This window comes from Canis lupus, chromosome 23 (assembly GCF_048164855.1).
Source record: "Canis lupus baileyi chromosome 23, mCanLup2.hap1, whole genome shotgun sequence".
Taxonomy (NCBI): domain Eukaryota; kingdom Metazoa; phylum Chordata; class Mammalia; order Carnivora; family Canidae; genus Canis; species Canis lupus.
Genome location: NC_132860.1, coordinates 673,888 through 699,183, shown reverse-complemented (window position 1 = coordinate 699,183; position 25,296 = coordinate 673,888). Strand labels below are relative to the sequence as shown.

At 55.2% G+C, this 25,296-nt stretch overlaps 1 protein-coding gene and 1 long non-coding RNA gene across 2 annotated transcripts; one reads left to right on the top strand and one right to left on the bottom strand.

The window, feature by feature from the left end:
- Nucleotides 1-1,375: 1,375 nt before the first annotated feature.
- Nucleotides 1,376-8,291, bottom strand: KCNA4 (potassium voltage-gated channel subfamily A member 4). The gene is made up of 2 exons (XM_072793716.1): nucleotides 8,222-8,291; nucleotides 1,376-5,326 (listed from the first exon to the last, which is right to left on the bottom strand). The coding sequence occupies exon 2, from the start codon at nucleotides 4,617-4,619 to the stop codon at nucleotides 2,619-2,621; it is 2,001 nt and encodes a 666-aa protein (XP_072649817.1). The 5' UTR covers nucleotides 4,620-5,326; nucleotides 8,222-8,291; the 3' UTR covers nucleotides 1,376-2,618.
- Nucleotides 8,292-14,266: 5,975 nt separating this feature from the next.
- LOC140615362 (uncharacterized) lies at nucleotides 14,267-15,736 on the top strand. The gene is made up of 3 exons (XR_012016031.1): nucleotides 14,267-14,419; nucleotides 14,938-15,017; nucleotides 15,641-15,736. It is a non-coding gene; the product is annotated as an uncharacterized lncRNA (long non-coding RNA).
- The last annotated feature ends 9,560 nt before the right edge of the window (nucleotides 15,737-25,296 follow it).

Here is a 25,296-nt window from a genome sequence, read left to right as displayed (position 1 = left end):
GTTTGGAAGCCCGCGGTGGCCCCTAAGAAAACGCTTAAGGAGAACTACTCCAGGACCTCGAAATGACTCTATTCCTTGAATCCACAGAATTATCGAGTCTAATACTACAGCTCCGCTAAACGGAACTTCCCTCGAAACAGGAGACGCCGTGGACACCCGCTGCCTCTTCCCTTCCGAGGAGCCCAAGCGTCGCCGGGCGGCCACGGCAGCCGGTCACCACCCAAGAGCGGGCACTTAAACCGCCCTGGGACAATCGCACCCACTGGGCGCGCCAAGGGGCACGCGGGATCTCACTCACACATGCAGCTTTCACAGCGCCGCACGCCTGGGGCCTTTCCCCAGATGGCCCATGCTGTTCGCGGTGTCCCGGGAAAGCACACCGAGCCGCTGGGTCCCAGACCTCGTCCTCCCGGAGGAAGAGTCAACGACCTGGACATAACCTGCGGCGTTTACATCACTCGGCCTCTTGGGGCTCATCTGCTGTCCCTGCGGCTCTGTGCTGGGACGAGAGCCTTACGTGCCCTCCTCCTGCGGAAACGGGGCGCAGAGATGCAGGGTGACTTTCCGAGGGCCCAGGGACCAACCCAGACAGCCCGACTCCTAGGCTAAGGCTCGCTACGTTTGTGCTCCAGATCCCAAGCCTATTACAATGGCATCCCTGAAGTCTTGCTACAAGTTCAATTTCCTCGTTTTGCCGCTCTTTTGCCCACTAGACATCTTTGGTCACAGCATTCGACCAACCCCCATGCTGCTCGCGGCTTTCCATTCTCCCCAAGGTACTCTTGAGGGGTGTTTTCCTGTAAGTGGTGGGGAAGGGGTGAGGGGAGGGGCGCAACTTTGCTTTCAAACCTGACCTTAGATTTACTTGGAATTTCGAATATTATTAAAGAAGATTTACGTTATTATAAATGATGGCCTGCGATTTAAAAGCTTGAGAAAAGCTATTCTAGATCTTTTTTTTTTTTTTTTTTTTTAAATTCACAGTTGTCAGAGCTCATTATGTGCTACATAGGGTATTTTTCCCAAATCTCAGGACAACCATCTTATAAAGAATAGATGTTGAGGAAACACTGGAGAATAAGGCCCCTCGTGGACTCTGAATTTGCCAACCTACATCTCATTACGACGGAATAGGGCAAGTCTGACCACTAGCTGTTGCTGCACCTTCTAGAACGCCCTGTCATGAATTAAACACACGTGCCATAAGATTTTTTTTTTTTTTTAACAAAAACGATAATGACGGCGTTACCAAAACTCAATGTTTTGACACAACTCTCCCTTGGGTCAGTTTTAGCAGACAAAAATGCTCAATTCTGAGCTGGATCCCCACACTGTGCCTTTATGGAGCTGCACAAAGAAATAAACTTAATAAATCTAGCATTTATGTTGCACGTTTAATAGAAAGCTCTTAAGCCATAATCACTGTAGCTGCTGGGCATCTTATTTCTTCAAGAACTCTTTCAGTGCATGCATTAACTTTGGTTAAATTATTCTGGATTTAAAAGGCAGAAGAATAATTAAGTCGTATGGTTTCGGAAGCATCATTGTAACAGTCCAATTTCAAAAGATTCAGTTGCTAAGTGTTACTTCATACTCCCTTTGCAGATCAGTTATCTGGAATTTTAAAAAGGGAATCATGTGCTGTTATCTGCGCGGCCATTAGTCTCACACAAAGAGAAGGACCATCACATAAGACCAAGAAATCATTCTCCCAGTGATTGTCATGGAGCTGTTACATCAGTAAACATTCACAGTAGGAAGTCTCTCTCCATCTCCAGCATATAAAATAGTGCAAAGGAAAAAAAAAATAAAATAAAAATTCCAGTCCTGTTAACTGTGAGCAAAACTTGTTACATTTTCTCCGGTTTCACTTCTTCCATATTGTTAGGCATTGGCTGTCACATCTTCCCCCAAAATTAATAATAAAATATAATCAATTTCCAAAGGCCCCTGCAGCCTTTGTAAAAGTTAATCCCCAGTTAAAAATAAACTTTAATTAAATCCAAGATAAAATCGTGACCCATATTCTATTAAATAATCCACTTTCTTTTCTTTTTTTCTTTTCTTTTTTTTTTTTTTTCTACACAGTAATTCTTACAGTTCTTTAAAAACAATCATGGAATCCAAAGACACGAGATGCTGTCAAAGCACTAATAAATGACTGCTCGGATTCATTATTTCTTACATAGTAAATACTTCAAAATGCCAACTTCTCCCATCACCGCACAACGACTGACCACGTTGACAACTCACTTACACACGCACGCAGCGCACACACGCAAACACACGCGGACACATTCTCTCCGTGGAACCACCTCTACTCCGGACATCTTTTCCAGTTAATGTGCAAAATTCTTGCATTCTGATAAAAAATATAAAGATAGATCTGCTCCTAATTTTAGCCTCCCTCTTCTCCAGGATGTATCATTTATTTGATATGCCATACACGCTTAGTGACAATTATGCCACGGATAACCATTAAGTAAATGGTGCGGCGCTCGGTGCATCAGGTCCGTCTGCACCTCTCGCCGTCGTGACTGCGCTCTCTACGCGTGAGATACAGTTGGAGATACCGGGGTCGGGGGGGGGTGGGGGGCGGCGGCGGGCGGAGAGCAGGGTCACACATCGGTCTCCACAGCCTTGGCGTTAGAACAGTTGTTTTTCTCCGTCTCGCTGTCGTCCCCCTTTCCCTGACACTTCTCCTCCTTCGCGCAGAGGGATTCCTTAACTCCTTCTTCCATCTCCAGATACTCTGACTTGTCCCCCAGGGAGGAAGAAGTAGAGCTCCGAAATTTCTTCAGCAAATTAGAGGGGAGGTACGGGCAACTGACCGCATTCTGTGTCAGCTGCGTCTGCTCCTCATTCTCAGTCTCTCTGTGGTAGAAATAGTTAAAGTTAGAGACAATCACTGGCACTGGCAAAGCGATGGTTAAGACACCTGCGATGGCACACAGGGACCCCACGATCTTGCCCCCCACGGTGATGGGCTTCATGTCCCCGTAGCCCACAGTCGTCATGGTCACCACGGCCCACCAAAACGCATCTGGGATGCTCTGGAAATGGGTGGTGGGCTCATCGGCCTCCGCGAAGTACACGGCGCTGGAGAAGAGGATGACCCCGATGAAGAGGAAGAAGATCAGAAGGCCCAGCTCCCGCATGCTGGCTCGGAGCGTGTGGCCCAGGATCTGCAGGCCCTTGGAGTGCCTGGACAGCTTGAAGATCCGGAACACGCGGACCAGACGGATGATCCTGAGGATGGCAAAGGACATGGCCTGCTGCTGCTGCCCGTTGCCGCCCCCCTGGTGCTGGGCCAGATCGGTGCCCAGCGTGATGAAGTAAGGCAAAATGGAGACAATGTCAATGATGTTCATGATGTTTTTGAAGAAGAGCGCTTGGCTGGGACAAGCGAAGCAGCGAACCACGAACTCGAAGGAGAACCAGACGATACAGACGGTCTCCACGATGAAGAAGGGGTCGTTGAAGATGGTGTGCCCTGAGTTCTCTAGGTGGGGCGCCGAGGAGTCGTTCAGCGACCCGCCGTGTCCGCCCGCGCCCAGTGCCATGATGAGGTCCCTGTCGTCCCGGAACTCGGGCAGGGTTTCCAGGCAGAAGATGACGATGGAGATCAAGATGACCAGGACGGACACGATGGCGATGCCCCTGGCCGGGCTGGAGCTCTCCGGGTACTCGAAGAGGAGCCAGATCTGCTTTTTAAACTCGTTCTCCGGCAGGGCCCGGTCCTCCTCCTCCCGCACAAAGCCCTCGTCCTCCCGGAACTTGAGCAGGGCCTCCTCTCCCAGCTGGTAGAACTTCACCTCCTCCGTGAAGATGTCGAAGGGCACGTTGACCGGCCTCTTGAGGCGGCCGCCCGACTGGTAGTAGTACAGGATGGCGTCGAAGCTCGGCCGGTTCCTGTCGAAGAAATACTCGTTTCGCAGCGGGTCGAAGTACTGCGTCCTCTTCTCGGGGTCGCCCAGCAAGGTGTCGGGAAACTGGGCCAGGGTCTTCATCTGGGTCTCGAAGCGCAGGCCCGACACGTTGATGACCACCCGCTCGCAGCAGCCGCTGGGCCGGCCCGGGCCGTAGGCGCCGTCGTCCCGGGGCAGCAGGTCGCTGCAGGAGCCGTGGGCCGCGCGGTCGTCCTGGCCGCGGCCCAGCCGGGCCTCCTCCTCGGCGTCCTCGTCGTCCTCGTCGTCCTCGTCCTCGTCGCTCAGCTCCCTCAGGATCCTCTCCTCCGAGCCGCTGGGCAGCAGGTCCGAGCCGTGCGGGAAGCCGCCGGGCCGCGGCTGAGGCCTCCTCCGGTTGGGCCGCGAGCGCCGGCGCCTCCGGGCCACACGGCCGCCCTGGGGCTCGAGCGCGGGGCAGGTGCCGCGGGGCTGCTGCTGCTGCAGCTGCTGCTGCTGGTGCTGCTGATGCTGCTGGTGCTGCTGGTGCGCGCCGCCCCCGGGGCCCCCAACGCCCTCCGCGGCCGCGGCCGTGGCCGCCGCCACCGCCGCGGCCGCCGCGGCCCTCGACTGGGCCAGCCGCTCCCGCTCCCGGGCCCGGGCCTGCGCCGCGTAGCCGTAGGGCATGTGGCTGTTGCAGCCCGAGCTCTCGGCGCTCACCATCGCGACCTCCATGGCCGCGGGAGGCGGGCGACGGAAAGTGGGGCAGCTCCCCGCCTCACCACACTAAGGTAAGTTTGGAACCGTTCAGCAGATTGCTCGGAAGACTGAGGATATTTTCAGTCCAACTTTGCATTTTCCGTTTTTAAACCAGCACGCCCCATGCTCTCGGTTCCCAGGGACGAGCGCTGCTCTCCGGGCCCGGCCCGTCCGGGTAGCGCGCGCCGGGCCCAAGTCCCCGCCGGGGCCCCCAGCGCCCGGGGCCCAGGCGCAGTCTGGAAGCGCGGCCCCAACTGGCCACCGCCGCCGCCCGGGATTCAAAGGCCGCGGCTATCTGACGGCCAGCACTTGTGCCTGGAAAATGGAATGGATTTTTCTGCCATGGAAATCGTCCAAAGCTCGGTCCATCAGATTTAAATAAAATGCAAATAAGCCTTTAGTCTTAGCACTTGCCTTCTCGTGACGGCTTGACCCGAGCGGGCGAGCGGCTGGAAGCGCGTCGGGCCATCGCCGCCCAGAGCCCGCGGCCGCTCCCTGGGTTCAGCACAGGCCTCCGGGGCGCAGGGCCCGGGCCGAGCTCGCGACACAGGCGAACAGCTTGGGAGGTAGAGAAGGTACGAGGCGAGGTGTCAGCGGGGGCCAACCCGGCTCGGAGGTCTCCATGGAAAGCCAGGGAGCGCAGAGCATCCTTCAGCTGCGGCGGCGCAGAAGCAGCACTCCACCTGAAAAAGGAAGGGAACAAGCATGGGAGCAGAGTAAAAAGCATCGACGCGTAAAGAGCCGACGGCGCCTCCTTCCCAGACCCCGCTCTTCTGGGCCTCAAGCAAGCAAGGCACCCGAAGCCCCGAGGGACCACCGCAGCCGGTTACGTCTCCTCCTCACCCAACCACCCTCCTGCCCTCTTCTTTGGTTCTGATTCCCGCTCGGGCTATTTTCATGGCAACTCAATTATTTCTCCTCTCTCCACTCCACCCACGTGGCCGTCCCTTTCGCTCATGCCAGGTCTTAACTCTCGCGGTCACTCTCTTCCTTCCACGACAACGACGCAGTCACCTTACAACTGCTTCCATCATTCATTGATCTCAAGGCATAGGTTTTCTTTTTTTTTTTTTTTTTTTTCTGAATTTCCACTCATCAAATACTTCTGAATTTAGTGCCTCTCCACCCCTCTCTGTCTTGATTCAGGATCAGGGCCGCTGGAGGAACCGGCCTGCTTTCACCCAGGCTCCACGGCTTCCACAAGCCTCAGTCTCCTCACCTACGAAGTGCAGGGCACATGGAACCTCCCCCGTCTCTTGGTGAGGACCGACGGAGACGGTGAACGCTGCCAGCAGAGCACAGACATCATGCACGTCCATCATGCTGCCGGCTCTGAACAGGGCGACAGTGACCTCGGCCTCTGCTGTCTGGTACTCACCGAACCCCTATGTCCATGCACCACAGTCTCAGTTAGGGGGAGGACAGAAGTGAGGACACGGGGGCCTTCGGAGACTCCCCAGCGGCCTGTCTTAGGTTGGCACTTCCTGCCGCCCTGAAGCATGTCCCTGTTGTTGTTTTTCTGTTCCCCAGACTCCAGAACACTCCCTACCACCCACAGCCTAGGAGCTAATCCCAGTTTCCACTTCTCTGATAATCATCTTTTTTTTTTTTTTTTTTTCCTCCTCGCGGTTCCTCCATGTTCACCTCAATGCTTCCTCCTACATCTTCTCAGGGGACTATCTCCTTATGTTTAAAATCCCAGTTTGTGCGGATTTTATCCTCCACCCATCAGACATTCCCCTCATAATTTCATCCATCATCTCCCGTCTCCCGGACCCACCCCGGCCGGCTCCCTTGCCTCTCTCTGCCCACTTCTGTTTCCGATCTGCCACTTGCTGATTGCATCTTCCTCGCAGCCCCGATCTGGCTCCTCTGTCACCTGGAATTCCTGGCCTCTCTTCTAGGTCGGCTCCCTCCAGGTCCAGCTAATTCACGTCCTCAGCAGGACCTGGAAAGACTGCCCTGGTCTTCTGTCTCCTATGCTTTTGCATTCAGTGGGTCCGACAGGACTCCCGAGAACGCAGGGTGGCCCCGAGAGCTGGGGAGGATCACGACAGTCAGAATTCAGGGCATCCACCAGTTTCTATTACTGGAAGCACTTGGGGAGCACAGGAGAAATGGCTTTCTGGAGCCATTAGCAGGATTCAGCGCTTGACCACCTGCTGCTCCAGGCTGAATCCTGTCGGCCTCGGAGCCTAAACCCACCCGAGTTTTACGAAGTGACAGAGCAGGGGAGCGGTAAGCACAGGGCTCCCCAGTCACAGCCTCCTAGGGCAAGAGGCGAGCTGCGTTCAGACACAGGATCCAGAAAGTACACCTCGGAAGCTGTCTCCGAGGACAAGCCCCTTCCGTTGCCGACTCCTAACAGCGGCACGTTCCCTGAGATGTTTACTCCCGGGGGGAAGGTCTCCAGATCTCTATTTACAGAATCACCCTGGGGTCACATTCGTCCTGGAACGTCGGGCCCTCCCCATCTTTTGAGACTTTCACAGGCCGCAGAGCCTGAGAGTTGGCTCAGTTTCTCCCCCAACTCCCTCCCAGCAGCTACAATACACTGTCCACCCCCCTCCACCCCCCACCCCCTGTAGAACCCACGGGCCGCATGCCCGTGCACCGTGCACCCCTCTGCCGACTGACTGACTCCCAGAAGGTCGCGCGCTAGCGGGTCCTCTAGTTCCCCACCGACTCTGCGGGAGATCTAGCCCTGCCTGCCCCCATTTTGCTCTACACCACATAATTATTTATTTATTTGGGTTTGCTTGTGGATGTTTATCTCCCTGCCTCCCGCCTTAACCGAATTACCTTCCTTTTAATTGGCTGCCAGTTACCTCACTCTCCCTAACCTAGAAGAAGAAGAAGATGATGATGATGATGATGATGATGATGAAGTAGAAGAGGAGGAGGAAGGCGGTGGTGGAGGGAGCAGGAGGGAGAAGGAGGAACAGAATAGGAAAAATAAGGGTGGGGAGAAAAGGAAAAGGAAAAAAAGAAAGGAAAACCTCCCTCGTGGCAAAACTGGTCTGAAAAATCTCCCTTCCTTCCCAAGGTATCCGTGTTTAGGGGAATCAGTGCAAAGCACCCTCCCGGGAGCCTTGGCGGGGGAGCCCTTTGCAGAGAGAGAGGGAGAGAGGAGAGAGAGAGAGAGAGAGAGATCTCCCTCCCTTCCTCCCGAGCAGCAGCAGCACGAGACTACTAGGGTCTTGCTCACTCCCTATGCGCGGAGCCCGTGCCCCAGGCAGCGGGCGGGCACCCCTGGGCGCCTCCCAGCCCCCCGCACAAGCCTGTCTTCCTGCCCAGCGCTCGTCCTGCACCGGCCTAGGGTGGTCCCCGAGGCCCCGGCCGGCAGGTGAGCTGCTCACTTGGCCGCGCGCCCCTCGCCCGGTGCCTGCGGGCGCTGCCGGCGACCCGGGGTGCAGCGGGGCCTCACCTGGCGCGGCCGACGCGGCCCCCGACCCGGCACCTGCAGCGGCCGCACCCCCCGCCCGGCGCCGCGCAGCCTCCGCGCTCCCGCCGCCGCCCCCGGCCGCACCCCCCGCCCCGGACCCCCGCGAGCCGGCCTGCGGGGCGGGGGCGCTTACCGAGCCCGGGCGTCGCGGGGCCCCGGCCCCGGCCCCGGCCCCGGCCCCGGGCGGAGCAGCTGCAGGCGGGGGGCGGCGGGGCGAGCTGCGCGGCCGAGCCCGGCGGAGGGGTCCCGGCGGCTGGAGGGGGCGGCTCTGACCTCGGCGCCGCGGCCCGCCCCAGCAGGGAGCCGGCGCGCCCCGAGCAGCCGCAGGATCCTAGAGAGCAGCGAGCGCCCGGGAAGCCCGCGTCCTCCTCCCGCAGCCGGCCCGCTCCCGGGAGCGCCCGCCGAGCAGCACACGCCTCCCCGGGCCGGGAGCGCGCGGGGCCGGGGCGGGGCGGGGCCTGGAGCCGGGGCGGGGCCTGGAGGAGGGGCGGGGCCTGGAGGCGGGGCGGGGCCTGGAGGAGGGGCGGGGCCTGGAGGAGGGGCGGGGGCGGGGCCTGGAGGTGGGGCGGGGGCGGGGCCTGGAGCCGGGGCGGGGCGGGCGGGGGCGGGGCCCGGCCGAGGGCGCGGCCTGCAGACGGTGGTGGGCGGGGCCGGTGGGCGGGGCCTGCGGCGGCGGTGGGCGGGGCCTGCGGCGGCGGTGGGCGGGGCCTGTGGCGGCGGAGGGCGGGCGGAGGGCGGGCGGAGGGCGGGGCCTGCGGGCGGCGGTGGGCGGGGCCTGCGGCGGCGGTGGGCGGGGCCTGCGGGCGGCGGTGGGCGGGGCCTGCGGCGGCGGTGGGCGGGGCCTGCGGGCGGCGGCCCCTCCCCGCGGCGGGCCGGGCTGCGCTCAGGCTCGGGCTCGGGCTCGGGCTCGACGCCGCCGCCGCGGAGCCGCCCGGAGCCCCGGACCCTCGCCCGCAGGGCCGCAGCCCTAGTCCCGGGGCACGGGCGTCCCGCCTGCAGCTGAGGCCGCGCGGCCGCGCGGGGGCCCCGGCGAGCGGTCGGGAGGGGCCTCGGCGGGCCGGTGTCGCCCACTGGGCGCTTCCGCGCGGCTCCTCCTCCCCGGACCCGCCCGCCCCACGGCTCGGCGCGCACACGGCACACGGCGCACGGCGCACGCGCACAGACACGCGCACAGACACGCGCACAGGTGCACACGCGCTCACACCCGTGCACACGCGCTCACCCGCGCCCACCCCGCGCACTCAGGGCGCGCACCGGGGCGCTGCGGGCGGGGCGGGGCGGGGCGGGGCCGCTCCGGGGCCGCCGCCCCCTCGGGGTTCCCGGGCACCTGCGAGCGCCCCGAGCCCCTCGGCCTCCGCCTCCGCGGGACTCCTCAGCCTCCCCTGGAGGTCGGGCCTCGGGCGCAGGGGCGCTGACCTCGAAGGTGTGCCCGGCTCCGCGGGGGGGGACAGGAGTGGGGTCGGGCCCGGGTCAGGACGCGCGGGGCGGGGGGCACGCGCGCAAGCGGGAGAGAGTCGGGGGCCGAGCGGGGCAGGTGCGGGGCAGGTGCGGGGCAGGTGCGGGGGGCCCGCGGGTTGCTGGACGGCAGGAGCGGCCTCGGGGAACCTGCTGCAGCACAGCCCAGTGGCGGGGGCTCGGGGCCCGCGAGGGCCGCAGCGGTCCGACCTGCCCGGGGTGGGGGGTGGGGGTGCAGGAGCGGCGGAGCGGGCTGCACCCCCGCAGGCCCCACGTGCACCCCGGGGAGGCTGCGAGCTCTTGCACACGCGCGTGCTCCGCGGGCCCCACGGGCGGGGGGCGCTGGGCCCAGCTGGCAGCTCCGTTCGCCGCCGACCCGGCCGCCTCCTTTTGTGGCGCCCCATCAATTATTGAGAGAAATATTCCCGGTCTGAATTATAGATATGCCTGCTCTCACCTGGCTGCTGCTGGCTCCGCGAAGGACACCGCGAGGACTGCTCTTCCTTGTTTGAGGTTTTCAAAAAAATCTTTTAAAATGACTAAAACATTGACATTGTGATCAGGGGAAAGAGGAAAGAAAGGAGAGAAAGAAAGAAAAGAAAGAAAGAGGAAGGCAAAAGGAAAAGAAAATAAAAGAAAAGAAAAGAAAGAAAAGAAAAAAGAAAAGAAAGAAAGAAAAGAAAGAAAGAAAAGAAAAGAAAAGAAAGAAAAGAAAAAAGAAAAGAAAGAAAAGAAAAGAAAGAAAAGAAAAGAAAGAAAAAAGAAAGAAAAGAAAAGAAAAGAAAAGAAAAGAAAAGAAAAAAGAAATTGACGTGGGACCTGGTCCCCCAGCGGCTCCGGCCAGTGCACCTTGCATTGTTGTCCCGGATGCATTTACCTGCGCCCTCCAGGCTCCCGCTGCCAGAAGACTTGAAGGCACCTGCCCGCGGGCTCAGGCCAGGCCCGGTGCCTCCGTTCGTTCCCCGCTCTAGTTCCTCCCAAGCAGCAGGGAGGGTGGATTTCTTCCAAAGTAAGGACGGCCCCCGGCGCGGGCCCAAAGCCCTCCCTGCCTCCATGAGGTGGTGTGGACGCTGCCCAGTTCCGCGCCACCCAGAACAGGTGGCTAAGTTTGTTCTTTGCGTGGCCCAGAGAATTTTAGTGTTGAAAAACACCTGAGGATCGTAGAAATACTTGCAGTTCGTAGGTATTAGAAATTCGGGCAGCCCAGGTGGCTCAGTGGTTTAGCGCCGCCTTCAGCCCAGGGCCTGATCCTGGAGACCCAGGATCGAGTCCCACATCGGGCTCCCTGCATGGAGCCTGCTTCTCCCTCTGCCTTGTCTTTGCCTCTCTCTCTCTCTCTCTCTCTCTCTCTCGAATAAGTAAATAAAATCTTAAAAAAAAAATCTAGAAATCCGAATTATTGAAGCCCCTCAGTGAGAACGCAGCTGCAAAACCATGAGGCCCAGGTGCCCAGGTCACGCAGGCGGCTGACGGAGGACCGGCTCAGGGTGCACCGCCCTTGCCCAGTGCCCCCCGGCTCCGGGCTCCGGGCTCCGGGCTGGCGAGCGTGCACACTGGTCAGTGTTACCCGCACAGGTAGGCAATCCGGGTGGTAGGACTGCTGGCGATCACGGAGCCGGATCGGGGCTGGCGTGGGTAGCAGGCCGCCTGGACGCACACAGCCACCGCCTGGCGGAGGGCGGCCCTCGGCAGGTGGCCGTGGGGAGGAGGGAGCCCTGCCGGTGGTGGCCACCCCACAGGCTCCATGCCCACCGTCCTCACGGGCCAGCAGCTGTGATGCGTCTACACAGACCATGAAGTGGCGGGGAGCCGGGACGATGCCCGACAGCAGCAGCCAGAGACGCAGAGAATGGAGCGGCCTCTAATCCAGGGCAGCAGCAGGGGTTTACAGGGAGACGGGGCGCTGCGTGCACAGTGGCAAGAGGGGGGTCTATGCAGGCACAGGGCCACAGGGACCTCGAGTACCCAGAGTCGGAAGGACGGCTGAGGGCCACCCGGGCAGAACAGCGTGTTCCCCGCCTTCTCCCCACCCCATGTCACTCACACGCAGACACACACACCTCTTTGCCCTTTTAAATAATTTCTTTATAAAGCAAACAAAAAACCTTCCATTTCTCTCCCAAAAGATTCCTAGAAAGTCACGTAAACAACAGCAGAAACATTCTTTGCCCGGGACCCACAAGACTCTCCCTCGTTAGTCCCCAAACCCGGCTTCCTCTGGAGAAAAACAAATTGTTTTCTTGCCTTTCTTAGTCGGTGACCAGTCGACGCCCCGTAAGCTCCGCACCTCCAAATGCACCTGCCGCCACAGGTAATTTCTCCCCGGCTTTGAATTCTCTCGGTGGTGGCAGGAACGTTCCGGAGCAGGCTGGGACGTCTCTGTAGAGAAAGGGGCAAAGGGCGGCAGATGCTCCTCTGTACAAAGCGGGGAGGAGCCCTGAGGGATGCCAGCTACGTGCGTTGTAAATGTCTTTGTTCTCTTTGGGGACCGTAGTGCCCAGTTTCAGGTTCTATTTACTCCCCTCTCTGCCCAAGCAGCCGGCGACACCAAGCAACCAGAGCAACACCTGACCCCGGGGAGGTTCTGGATAAGAATGTAATAAAATGAATGAATAATGGAAGAGGCTTGCTTCCATTTGCCAAGAAAGTTCAGTGTATGTGTTGGGAGAGAAAAAAGAAAAGAAGAAGAGGAAGAGGAAGAAGAAGAGGAGGAAGAAGGAGGAGGAGGAGGAGGAAAGAAGAAGAAGAGGGGGAGGGGGAGGGGTAGGAAGAAAAAGGAAGAAGAAGGAGAAGAAGTTGAAGATGAAGAAGAAGAAGAAGAAGAAGAAGAAGAAGAAGAAGAAGAAAAAGAAGAAGAAGGAGGAGGAGGAGAAAGAGGAGGAGGAGGAGGAGGAGAAGGAGAAGAAGAAGAAAGAAGATGATGAAGAAGAAGAAGATGAAGAAGATGATGATGACGATGATTGGTTTTATGCCTGCTTACGCCCAGCCTCTCGACCATCTGACTTTTAAAGTTCTGAAGGATGTGAAAACAAGGACATTTGGGGGAACCTGACACCACGCGTCCCATTCCCAAATTCGTGGACGTGCGTGTTCGGAGCCACCCATAATTCCGCAGCTCTTTGCTCTACTTCCCTGATGTGTAACTGGAAAATAGGGCAGTCACGGAGGCTCGCTTAAGGTGAACCTGGGTGCAAGTAAAGATCACCCACGATCCTGTGTCGGCATCAATCCATCGGGAGCAGACTTGGGGCCGAGGTGACTCAAGCAATGTCTAGGAACGAAATGGTACTTCCTTTCCCACAGACACCACCACCCCCATGCCTTCTGGAGTAACTCCCAATAGTTTATGTCAAGGAACTTTTCCATGTACCTAAATATGGGCCTTTTCATAAAAAATAAGAGGTTGTGCCAAATCCGTGTTCCAAACTCTCTGAAAGCCCCTTCAAATGGGGCAACCATAGGGCAGGCCACACTGTGTTATCCTAAGGGTGGACCCCGTCCCCCAAGCCCCCATTTTGATTTTGATCAGCACCGCTCACCCCCTAGGATAAGCGTCACCGGAGCAGAAGTTAATGGAAGACGTTGAGTCATACCAGGTGGTGTGGAGGATGCCCGACTGGGGACATGAGTACGCACACCTTGTTGAAAAGCCCAAAGGGGTGCATCTTTCTGAAGGACGATTTGACATTATTGATGAAAATGATAAATGCATGTAGCCAGCGAACAAGACCCCGTTTGGAATTTACACTGTAGAAATATTTACGTTGTCTCACCAAGATTACATATATATGGTATTTATGGCACCGTTTGTTATCATAGAAAAAAAAACTCAAAACAAAAACAAAAACAAAAGCTTAGGCTGGGCCTCCGTTCCGCGCAGAAGTAGGTTTATACTCCGCCTCCAGGTCCCGTCGCCCCCGGGAGCCCTGCCCACGGCTCCTTCTGATTTGGTGACCTGGAAGCCAGCGCTTGTCTAGCAGGTGCTTCCCCATACGAGGGCCGTAGTTCCAGGAAGGACGCTCTCATGTGGAAAACACCTCCAGTGGGTACAGACCAGTCACAACTGTACCCCTAATGTTCTGCACTTTGCTCAATTTTCTCCACTCTTGGCTGGAGATGAAAACCTCCCCCCCCAAAAAAAAAAGAAAAGGAAAGAAAAAGAAAACCCAATTCTGGGGATTCGCCAACTGATATATCTTAGAATAAAAGGCCAAACCAAACCAGACTGGGAGTATGAGCGTCCCAGGATGCTGACCTCGGTTTCTCATCGGCGGCTCCTGAGAACATGACGTGCTGGAAGCCCCCCTAATTGATTCTCAGTCAGTCTCACAAACCACGTCTTATTCCGAATAAGCACAGACATCATAGGTCACGTAAGACTGTACAAACCAACAGTTTCCTTAAATGGTTTTTGGAAATAATCCTTTTCCAAATTCATATATAGGTTTGAACTTGAAGGTGAATTTGTAATAATATTTACAGTGAAATTCTAGTGATTTACAACAGCCCCTGGGGGAAAAAATAGACCTTTGGCCGACGCAATGGCTCTGGGGTTGCTTAGGGCTGCGGCGGGGATCCCACGCTGGGGGGGAGGGCTGTCCCTCCAATCTCCCGGCCGCGCGGCCTCCAGAGGCCTAACCTTTGTGAGCCTCAGTTTCCTTATGCACGGCCATGGGGGCTGTGCCACAGTCGTGGGGCACGAGGCCACGGGTGCGGCTCACGCGGGAAGCGTGTGCGGTCACACTACCGCGTAGACAGAGGATGGCGTCGCTTCAAACAGTAACCACCTGTCCGGGCCGATGCTTGTGTCCCCGCAGGGTCACCTGGGGAGGCGCGAACTCTAAGGTGACGTGTCCGGAGGAGAAGCCTTCGGGAGGTAATAACGTAGACAGGAGGGTGGGAGATGAGGGACTGGGGGTCAGGAGGGGAGGGGACCCGGGGGGTGACGGCACTGAGGGGGCACGTGATGGGATGAGCGCGGCTGCTAGACTATATGTTGGCAAAACCGAATCTAAATTCAAGCAAAACGAAGGAGAAAGAGGCCCCGAGAGAGCTTGTGGGCTGCACGCAGAGCAAGGCGGCCCCTGCACGGAAGCCGAAGGAAGCCTCGGGTGGGGCTGTGCAGGCCAGCGCCGGGGCCCACGGCCCGTGTGGTCTAAGGCCCTCGGCTGGTGGCTGTGCCAGGCCCAGGGGGCCCCGTGGCTTCGCTCCCCGCGGCAGGAGGTTAGTGACCCACCGCCAGGGCTGGCACGACGGCAAGGCCGGGCCAGGCTGCAGTCCTCTGCGCTAGCTGGCACTTCCAGCATCTCCTTCCTGGCAGGTGGCGGGTCGGGGAGCTTCCGCAGCCAGAATGTCGCTGACCCTGACCGTGGCTCTTGTCCCTTCCTGCGGCAGGATCTTACGGGGCATCTCCTCTGTGTCCCGCCTTCCCTTGAGCGCTAGGAAGTGGAGACGGACCCGAGCCAGCTGGCCAGGTGCAGGTCCGGGAGGGGGAGAGGCCGTCAGCCGGGGATGAGCGCAGAGGGGGGGAGTAGCGGCCGGTGCAAAGCCCCCAGGTCGGGAGTAGCGGCCGGTGGGGAGTAGTGGCAGGTGGGGAGGCCCTGAGGTGGGGAGTAGCGGCAGGTGGGGAGCCTGTGAGGTGGGGAGTAGCAGCAGGTGGAGAGCCCCTGAGGTGGGGAGTAACGGCAGGTGGGGAGCCCCCAGGTCGGGAGTTGCAGCAGGTGGGGAATAGAGGCAGGTGGGGAGCCCCTGAGATGGGGAGTAGCAGCAGTTGGGGAGTAGCGGCAGGTGGGGAGCCCCTGAGCTGGGGAGTAGCAGCAGGTGGGGAGCCTGTGAGGTGGGGAGTAGTGGCAGGTGGAGAGCCCCTGAGGTGGAGAGTAGTGGCAGGTGGAGAGCCCCTGAGGTGGGGAGTAGCAGCAGGTGGGGAGCCCCCAGGGTGAGAGTAGCAGCCAGTGCGGAGTAGCAGCAGGTGGGGAGCCCCCAGGTCAGGAGTAGCGGCCAGTGGGGAGTAGCAGCAGGTGGGGAGCCCCCAGGTGGAGAGTAGCGGCAGGTGGAGAGCTTAAAGGCCCTTCACACGCTGCCTTCTAAAATTTCTAAGCAGAGGAATGTGACCGAGCTCCTCGTTGTGAAGCAGGCCGCTCACGTCACAAAGGACGCCCTGCGCTGGTCAAGCCACCAACGTCCCAAAGGTGAGTCATTCACCTGAGCACGTGGGTGGGATGAGGTGTTCTGAGCAGCGGCCAACACAAGTCCAGCACGCTCGTTCTAACAGCAACATTCCAGATCACTTTTAAAATCAGGGGAAGTGTGTGGTCGTCTTACTTCGGGAGGACCTTCCTGGCAGCCTCTCTAGCATATTGAAAACGCTTCTACCTCCCACATTACGGGTTATGTCAATTATTCTACACTGGAGTTGCAGCTCTGGTAGACAGTATTGTACTGACATTTTGCAGGATTTTATAGGGTTTTTTCTTTTTCTTGTATTTCAGAGCTAGTAATTTCATTTTCAGAGCATGAACATTCCTCAACCTCGTGAAAAGCTTATAGGCACGGGGCACACGGAAGCAAACCATAATCCCTGAACAAATAGTAGCTCCTTGATTAGTGTCAAGTGTTTAAGATTCTTGGCTCTTAAGGAATTATCAGTATTATTATTATTATTATTATTATTATTATTATTTGCTTTTAAGGAATTATTATTATTTGCTTTTAAGGAATTATTATTATTTGCTTTTAAGGAATTATTATTATTATTTGCTTTTAAGGAATTATTATTATTTGCTTTTAAGGAATTATTATTATTATTATTATCATTATTTACTTTTAAGGAATTATTAAGTAATCTCAGTGGCTGATAAAGTCTGATGAAAGGTATCCTCACTCACCTGCTCGTTGGCATATGAGCACGTGCTGACGCGTGAGTGCATCCTGTGTTTATGTTGCCTTCCATGTGGTGTGTAAGCTATAATGGGAAAGCTCATTATTAAACTCTGCAAACGCACCCAGAGGCTACCGTGAGCGATGCATCCAAAAAAAAAAAAAAAAAATCTAAAAATAACTAAGTAATAAATAACCATTTGCAGATGGGAATTGTTCATGCGTTGTTCTAAACTACAGCAGATTTCTTTAAGATATTATGGGTTTTTTGAAATTTTACGAGGTGTACTAAATCATCTGTACTTAAAGACGGATAATTTGAGTAAAAGTGCCATAAAATTGACTGGATCCAAATTAAAGTTACTTTTAAGACAACATCGAACCGTTGCTTTCATCTTAGAATGACTTTACACCTGCATATTCTTCTACGTTAGTTGAAAGCACCGAGACCGTCGTTTCCGAGAGGCGGACACTATTTTTTTAGAACCGTTTTAGCAATTGTTTTAGAATACTGCATTCCTAAGAACGTAAGGGCCGCTCTTCAAAATAATATCATGATTGCTTAGTGTTTTATTTGCTCAGGTTCACACAGAAAAGAGACGACGCTAGACCTGCAGAGTTCATTATGGGCTGGGAACATGTTGCAGAGATATTTGGTGAGGGAGCTGCAGAGTTTGCATCAAGAGATTTCCCCGGGGGGGGGGGGGGAATTTCCTGGAAAACACCAGGGAATCGGGGATTCTTAGGAGGGGTGACATTCCAGACTTTGCAAGCAATTGTATCAGTATTAGATAATAGCCAAATTTTAAAATCACCGTGCAGAGAAGTGGGCTTGATACGTGATCGTCCAAAATAGTCTCTTCCATCCAGGACCCTCCAGAGTCCTCAGGCGCGCCCCAGGCCACGTGGCTCCTGCCACCACCAGTGCACCCGTAGTTAGTGGCCTGGTCACATGCCTCCAACTCACTTTAGCAGAGTCCCCGCCCTGATGATATATTTAAAAGCATAATTAATCCTCCTGTTTTTAAGGCAGTGGACATCCATCAAGGGGTGAACTTTGACTCTGGTTTTGAGCTTTAAGAAAAATACCATATGGTCTCACTCACTCGGGGTAGTTAGTGAATATTTTATCCCTAAATTGAATGTGATGCATGCAAAGAATGATCTGACTTGTTTAGAGTGACATATAGGTTACAGGTTAAAAGCACAGCCTCTAAAATCAGTAAATGTCCATTTATTAATTACCAGACGTATGAACTCGATTCAGCTTATGTTTTCTGAATGTCATGTTCTTATCTGCAAAATGGGAAAGGTACCTGCTGTTTATTATCCTTAACACTGATAACTCAGAGGAAACCTGGCTATTTTTATTAAAGTAAAAACATCATGCAATTGTTATTTGCCAAAGATTTGCCTGAATTATGTCAACGTGAAATAATAAGACACAGTTGATTTGATTTCTCTGAGGGTATGTTTTAAATCCAGCACATTGAGAGTCCTAGTGATTCAATTCCCTGAATTCCTGGGAGTTTTAGGAATATTCAGTTCATACATGCAGTAAGTTACCCCTCAGCCCATCAGAATAGGACTCTTTAAAGGATCTTATCATCAGATTTGGCGATTCCATCTGAAAGAAGGAACTACTACGTTATATGGTGAGAGGCAGAAGTCTTTCTGAATGATGGGTATAAATGTCCAAAGAGACAAAGAAAACAGTTTCCATCCCAAAATTTCAGTGGTGACACAGAAATACAAAAGTCGCTGATCCACGTTAAAGAGCTGTTCCTTTCCCAGTGGGGCAAGTTCTTAATTAATTTAAACTCAAACAGAAAATCAGAAAAGACGAACACACCAGGGCATCTGTTGTCTTTGACGTGGAGGAGACCAGATGGCTCTACGTCATTAATTCCTTTGCAGAGACCAGCAAAGGACGACCCCAAACCCCAAGATGCTGGCCGCAGAAGCCAAGCGGGTGCCGTGCCCTGCTCCTCCCGGGGCCCGGAGAGAGCTCAGCATCGCCGTTTGTCAGTTTTGTAAGATGTTTACCCACAGAGGAAAACGGGTCAGCAAGCGCTGCTGGAGAGGGTGGGCCGCTGGGCAGCACAGGGTGTGTGTCCCACGTGGAGTCAAATACGCCACCCGCTATGAGCTCTGTGACTCGGGGGAAATCACATAATGTCTCTGATTTTCAATTTTCTTACCAGTTCATTGGACCTAAAAATAGTGGCCTCTTCGTAAAGCTGTTGTGAAGATCAGATATGGTAAAGATGAAAATTTCTAAGAGCAGGTTTTCACCTCTTGCATCCTGTAAACAATGGTTGACTATCATTCTCATCACCACGTAGAGCTGAGTGAAGGCCATAAAAAAAAAGAGAAAGAGAAAGAGAGAGAAAGAGAGAGAGAGATCTCTTTTATTCCTAAAATCCACTTGATGACGCAAACGTTCCCAGAGCCCAAGGTTTCACTTTCTTTCTTTTTTTTTTTTTTTTAAAGATTTTATTTATTCATGAGAGTCACTTTCTTATTTTCCCCATTGGTTTGGCAATTTCAGCAGAAACTTGGACACTTTCTTAATTGTCATATTTGGACGTGATTATCGTTTCATTGACATAGAGGGAAATTTTGAATTAATTTCTAAAAAAAAAAAAAAAAAAAAAAGTCATGTTATTGTAGAGGAAACAGGAGAGAAGTTGCTCCCTAAGTAGTTGGCCTAATAGTAACAGATTAAACCCGAATCAAAGTTGGGGAAAACTAAATGATGCTTTACCGTGTTGTGTGGTGTTAAAATTCGTAATTCTGCTGTTTTCCAGCTGAGCTGATGCAAGCTAGAAAACTGAACGTGGTTTGAGGAAGAAAACGTCTAAAATCGTATCTTCTCTTCCTTTTGATGAGGGACGTTAACGGCAAGGACATCTCACGGGGTCGCTGTCCGTGGACGGACGATGTTTTGTTGAAGAACAGCAAGTCGAGCAGCCCTGAAATCCCCGCGTGACCAGGCCGTCCTCGCGCTGCGCCTCGGGCTTGGAGACCTTAGTCCCGGCCTCAGAGTCTGCGCCTCTTTCAGTTCTCAGCCTCCTACTGATGCTATTAGTGCTGCCTAACTTAGTGACCTTTACCATATCAAGAAGGAAAATAATTTACGCTGATTTCCCGGACTCCCCACCTGTGAGGAGGACAGACTTACGAGGGGGAGGAGGGGGACATGAGGGAGCACTGTTCCTCGTCCCGAGCTGAGCCTCTCAACCATTTTCCATCCGCGACAAAGGACTTGAGGGATATTACCTGCTTGCTAAGTGCACTGAACTGCCTGCTCCTTGGAACCACCCAGCGCCTTAACTGCCCTCAGAAACAGGCCAAAACTCGTATCCCAGGAACTCGGCCTCGGAAGAGATGATTACAGAAAGCAGAAGTGTGGCCTCGGGAAGCTTCACATCTACCTAAACGCTCAAGAAGACAAAGCCAACCCCTAATTAGGTGACATCGTAGCAAATCTATATGATAATATGTAAGTTTTCGAGACTATCGAGGTTGTGGGGCTTTGGCTCAAATTCTGAGCCAATTACAGTCATCAGAAAAGTGAGAAAAAGCAAAGTGCATGCATCGCATCGCAGAATCGCTTTGCGGATTAAAAGAGAAAATCCCATTGCGTGGCTCGGTTCCTGGCCCGGAGCAAATGCCCGAGCGAGCGGGCCGCGGTCGCCCTGCAGTCACTCGGCAGTCACACGGCGGCGGCTTGCAGTAGCGCGTGTTAGCAAACAGGCGGCAGGCGGGGTCTGCAAGTAGCAGAGGCGACACTGCGGGAGGAAAGCGTATTTATGGGGGCGCAGGTGTAAGCGTGATGGCAAGTCGAAGGCAGGGAGACCGTGAGGACCCCACTAGGGAGGCGAGGTCCGGGCCAGGAGTCCGTCCTTGACCAATACCAGGTGCTCCCAGGCGCGGGGCCCTTGGTGGCAGCGGGCTCTGCAGAGGAGGTCACACTGGGCTGAGCCTTGGGGAGCGGAGGAGGTCGGGGCAGCGGAAGAGACTCTCCAGTGGAGTCTCTGGTCCTAAGTCTCTTAGCACGAAGGTAAGACACTGGATGGAGAGAATGGGGGGGACATGCCCCCGTTCCCCATCAGTCAGGCGTTTTCACTGCCGTCCTCGTGCTTAACCCTTACAGAGTGTGGGCCCCAGGTCCTGGCCGCCGCAGGCCAACCCCCGCCCTACGGACCTGGGTCTTCTGTGTCCCGGTCCCCACTCGGTAAACATCACCTGACTTGGCAGCAAGGGCCTTGCAGATGTCACCGAATCAAGGGTCTCAGGATGAAGGGATCACCCCGGGCTTCCCAGGGGGCCCGATGTGCCGCAGGTGTCCCTGCCAGACCCCAGGAGGGGCCCCGGGAGGGGGAGGCGGGCGGCCAGGGAGGCAGCCCGAGGCCTGCGCACCGCACCGGAGCAGGGGGAGCCAAGGAGCAGCGGCTCCCCTGAGCCCCATGGGTCTGCCCCCCGCCCCGGGAGCTGTGAGGCCGCGTCCCCCTGTGCGCCGCACCCCGGCCACATGAAGCTGAGGTCGTCGAGACAAAACAGACCAAACGAAACACGCCGGCCGCGGGAAATGAGTACATGATGCCAAACGGTTGCTTTGTGCAACCTGAACCCTCTCCGATCCTCTAAAACACGAGCGTCGTCGACACCAGCTGCGGGCGCTACGGGATGCGACGGGCACATCCAGCCCAGCCTAAGGAAGGGTCTAGAAAGACTTCTCAAGGGAAGGAACGCCCAACGTACAGAACTAGATGGACGGGCAGGAGTCGGCGGAGGCATGAACAGGGAGGCATGGCAGGCGGTCTAACCACAGTGGGGGGCTCCCCCCAAGCTTGGGGGCTCCCAGAAGCAGGAGGAGGCAGCATCTGGGGGGCTCGGGGAGTTATCGGCCGATCCACCAACCTTGTGATGAATAATGGATAGGCCTGGGTTACCGTGAAGCCACGCAGGCCTGGCACGGCGGGGCCCGAAGGCGCTAAAATGCACGTGGAGCCTGGCCGAGCCCTGGGCGTCTGCAGACGCCAGTTGGTAGCCCCAAAGGAACATCAATAACCGCCGCTTCTCTTCTCTCCGTGGCTCTGCTCCCACAGGAACACGTTTGCGGGTGAATCTGGAGGGCGGAGTTACCAAGCCCCCCAAAGACGAAGAATTCAGGTCGAAGAGACTTCTCACCCTAGTAACAAATGTTTGATTCTGCTAACGTTTTTGCATTTAATTAACGACTCCGGAGAGGAGCATCGGAGGAACTGGGCCGTGCTCCTGCGGGCACCACAGTGGAGTCTGGGAGCACGACGAGCCCGAGGAGAAGCAGAGTAGGTGCGCCCCGAGGCCGATGCCCGGCTACACCGCCAGGTCGGAGCTCGCCGAGAAAATGAAGGGTCTGGTCAGACGTTCGGGCGTCCGCGGCGAGCATCACACTGGCCAAGGGGAAGAACGTCCCCCTTTCGCTTTGGTGCCTTTCCAAGTCCTGGACGTCGTACCGGGGACGCTGCGGGCACATGGTGGGAATGTTCCGGAAGCCGTGTGCCCGGGGTCACTCGCACGTGGCCTCTCACCTCACACGACACAGACATCCTCCCGTTGGTCCTTTGGGAGCACGAGTACACGTCAGTGTTCTTGTTACCATCAAGCCCAACGTACGAAGTGATCACGACTTTTATCGCTTAAAAGTAGTGTCAGGAAATGGTAGAACCGAGCCGGTTCCCTCCTACGCCTCCCGTTGGCACGAAAGGACCCGCAGGACATTTTTGTGTGTTTCCGGCCTCTGCTGCTCAGCGCTGTATCTGCGAGATGCGTTCCTGTCGTACAGCAGTGGGGTTTTTTTTTTGCTCCAGGCTGTGTGTGATCCCGCTGCATAGTCATGTCACTATTCACTCTCCTTTGATGCATGTCTGAGTCATTTTAAGTTTGGGGCTCTTGTGGACTAAGCACCTATGAATATTCTCCCGAAGATGTTCCATAAGCACTCGTTTCGGGGGCCGTGAAGCCCTAAATGGAACTGCTGAGTCACAGTGTGGATACAATCTCCTAAAGTAATTCAACCAATTTACATTCCCACTATTGTAGGAGAGTGTATACAGTTGCCCCACATCCTCCCTTCATGATATCGTGGAGCTTTCACCCTTTTAGCTGTAGGGATGATGGTGGGGTCATGGTGTCTCAGTGTGACTTTGATCAACATTTCCCTGACAATTAATGATGCTTCAGAAAGTTGAACTTCTCTGACATGCTCAAAAAAAATGTTATAGTTCAATTTTTTTCTTTAAAGTTCCTTTCTTTATTTTTTTTTTTAGACTTTTTAATTTATTTATTCATGAGAGACACAGGCAGAGGGAGAAGCAGGCTCCCTGCAGGGAGCCTGATGCAGGACCCGATCCCAGGACCCCAGGGTCACGCCCTGGGCCCAAGGCAGACACTCAACTGCCGAGTCACCCAGGAGCCCTAATAATTCATTTTTTAATACTTCATTTTTTCCAAGTGTCTTTATGCTTACAACAAAATGGAGAGGAAGGTACAGAGACTTCCCATAGGCCCCCGCCACACGCGTTGCCTAGCCTCCCACATCAAAGTCACTCCCTAGAATGGTTCTTTTTTTTACCACGAATAAGTCTGCGTGGACACGTCGTCGTCACCCAGGGTCCATAGTTCGCCCTAGGACCCGTCCCCGCAGGTGTGCCTGCTGGGAGTCTGGGCACCTACGTCTGCAGGCCCAGGTGTGACCCGCACGGTACCGCGTCCAGAGGACCGCGGCGGCCCCGGAGCTCCTCTGCTCTGCCTGGTCATCTCTCTGTCCTTCCAGCCCTGACGACACTGACCTGTTTCTTGTCTCCTTAGTTTCACCTTTTCCGGAACGTCAGGTAGTTGGAAGCTACAGCATGCGGCCTCTTCAGGCCTTAGCAGTGTGCACCTAAGCTTCCTCCGAGTCCTCCCACGGCCTGAGAGCTTCTTCCTCGTTCGCACTGAAGCTACTCGGTTGCCCGGATGATGCTTCATTCTTAAGCGTGGAACCTTCCCGGCCTCTCAAGGAAACACGAACCCCGTGCACTAAGAGCGTGCCCAGTGCCAAGTCTCGGACGCGGACCTCACAAAGTCCCCTGACGTCCACGCTGCCTGGGAGACAGGTTGAGGGGAGAATGCCCCTGGGGCCCTGGACGGAGGGCGGAAGAAGGTTCTAGGTGGATTGGGGTATCCTTTCCACCAGGAAATTTCCTCCTGGTCAGAATAAGCCCTGATCTCCACAATGACTCGCAACGAGCCGGCTCCTTTGCCTTCTGGCTTCTCAGCGGTGATTCTGTTCTTCCTCTCACCACCTCTTGCTCATCCACAGGGGACTTTGCTAGTTACGCACCTACCAGCCTGCGTCCTTCCCCTCTTCGACATGACGTCCCAGACTGAGTGCGCTCGTACCTGGCCACCACCGTCCTTGTTCCAGAGTCTCCTAAGGTGTCCCCCTGCTTCTACTCTTATCCCTCTAAGTTCTTTCTACTCATAGCACTTACCCTTGAACATCAAGTCAGGTCACGTTGCCACCCTATTTACCTGAACTTACCCGGTATTGGGAACAATGTCCAAGCTCCTTACAAGGACCCGCCGGGTTCTAAGGACCCGGCAATGCCGCCATCTCTGACCTGAGCGCCTGCTGCTCTCTTTTACGCTTATCATCGACCAATCGTACCGGCCTTTTGGTTCTTTCAATACATCAAGCTCTTTCCATCCTCTGTCCTTGCACTTGCTTCTGCCCAGGAGACCCGACCTCAGTTCTTTGGGCGATTGACTCCTCCTTATTATCACGTAGGGTCATCAGCCAAGTGCCATGGGCCCTTCCTGCCCTCCCAGTCTAGAGGAGCCCCACTACACGGTCACCATCACGGTGTACTGCTGTGTGGTCTCCATACCAATGATCATTGTCTGAAATACTTCTATTAATCCATGGTTTAATTTTTTACAATGAAGTCTTTTTTTTTTAATTTTTATTTATTTATGATAGTCACAGAGAGAGAGAGAGAGAGAGAGAGAGGCAGAGACACAGGCAGAGGGAGAAGCAGGCTCCATGCAGGGAGCCCGACGTGGGATTCAATCCCGGGTCTCCAGGATCGCGCCGTGGGCCAAAGGCAGGCGCTAAACTGCTGGCGTCACCCAGGGATCCCACAATGAAGTCCTTTTACATGCAGGAAGCTTTCCATTGTCCTATTGCCAAAGCTGAGAAAGTGTGCAGTAAGTGTCAGTTAAATTAAAAAAGGAAGGAAAGGAGGAAGGAAGGAAGGAAGGAAGGGAGGGAGGGAGGGAGGGAGGGAGGAAGGAAGGAAGGAAGGAAGGAAGGAAGGAAGGAAGGAAGGAAAGAAGGAAGGAGAGAAGGAGAGAAGGAAAGGAGGAAGGAGGGAAGGGAGGAAGGAAGGAAGGGAGGGAGGGAGGGAGGAAGGAAGGGAGGAAGGAAAGAAGGAAGGAAGGAAGGAAGGAAGGAAGGAAGGAAGGAAGGAAGGAAGGAAGGAGAGAAGGAGAGAAGGAAAGGAGGAAGGAGGGAAGGGAGGAAGGGAGGGAGGGAGGAAGGAAGGAAGGAAAGAAGGAAGGAAGGAGAGAAGGACGAGGCAAGGAAGAGGGAATAGGATCGTGACTGCACTCACCCTATAAGTAATCCATAGACCTTTGCGGACTCACAAGGCCTACCTACCAGCTGAGGAACATGGAACTAGATTCGTACCTTAACAATATGATAGAATAAGCTCCTGAAATAAATGTCTTAAAACGCGTGATTGAATAAACCTACAGCGGATATAACCTGTTCCTAAGGGCTGCACTGGCTTCCTATGATATTGCGCCCTGGCTGGACGGAATTGTCCAGAAGTGATCGGAAAA

Coding starts and splice junctions, on each gene's coding strand:
- KCNA4 (XM_072793716.1), bottom strand. CDS start 4,619: ATGGAGGTCGCGATGGTGAGCGCCGAGAGCTCGGGCTGCAACAGCCAC.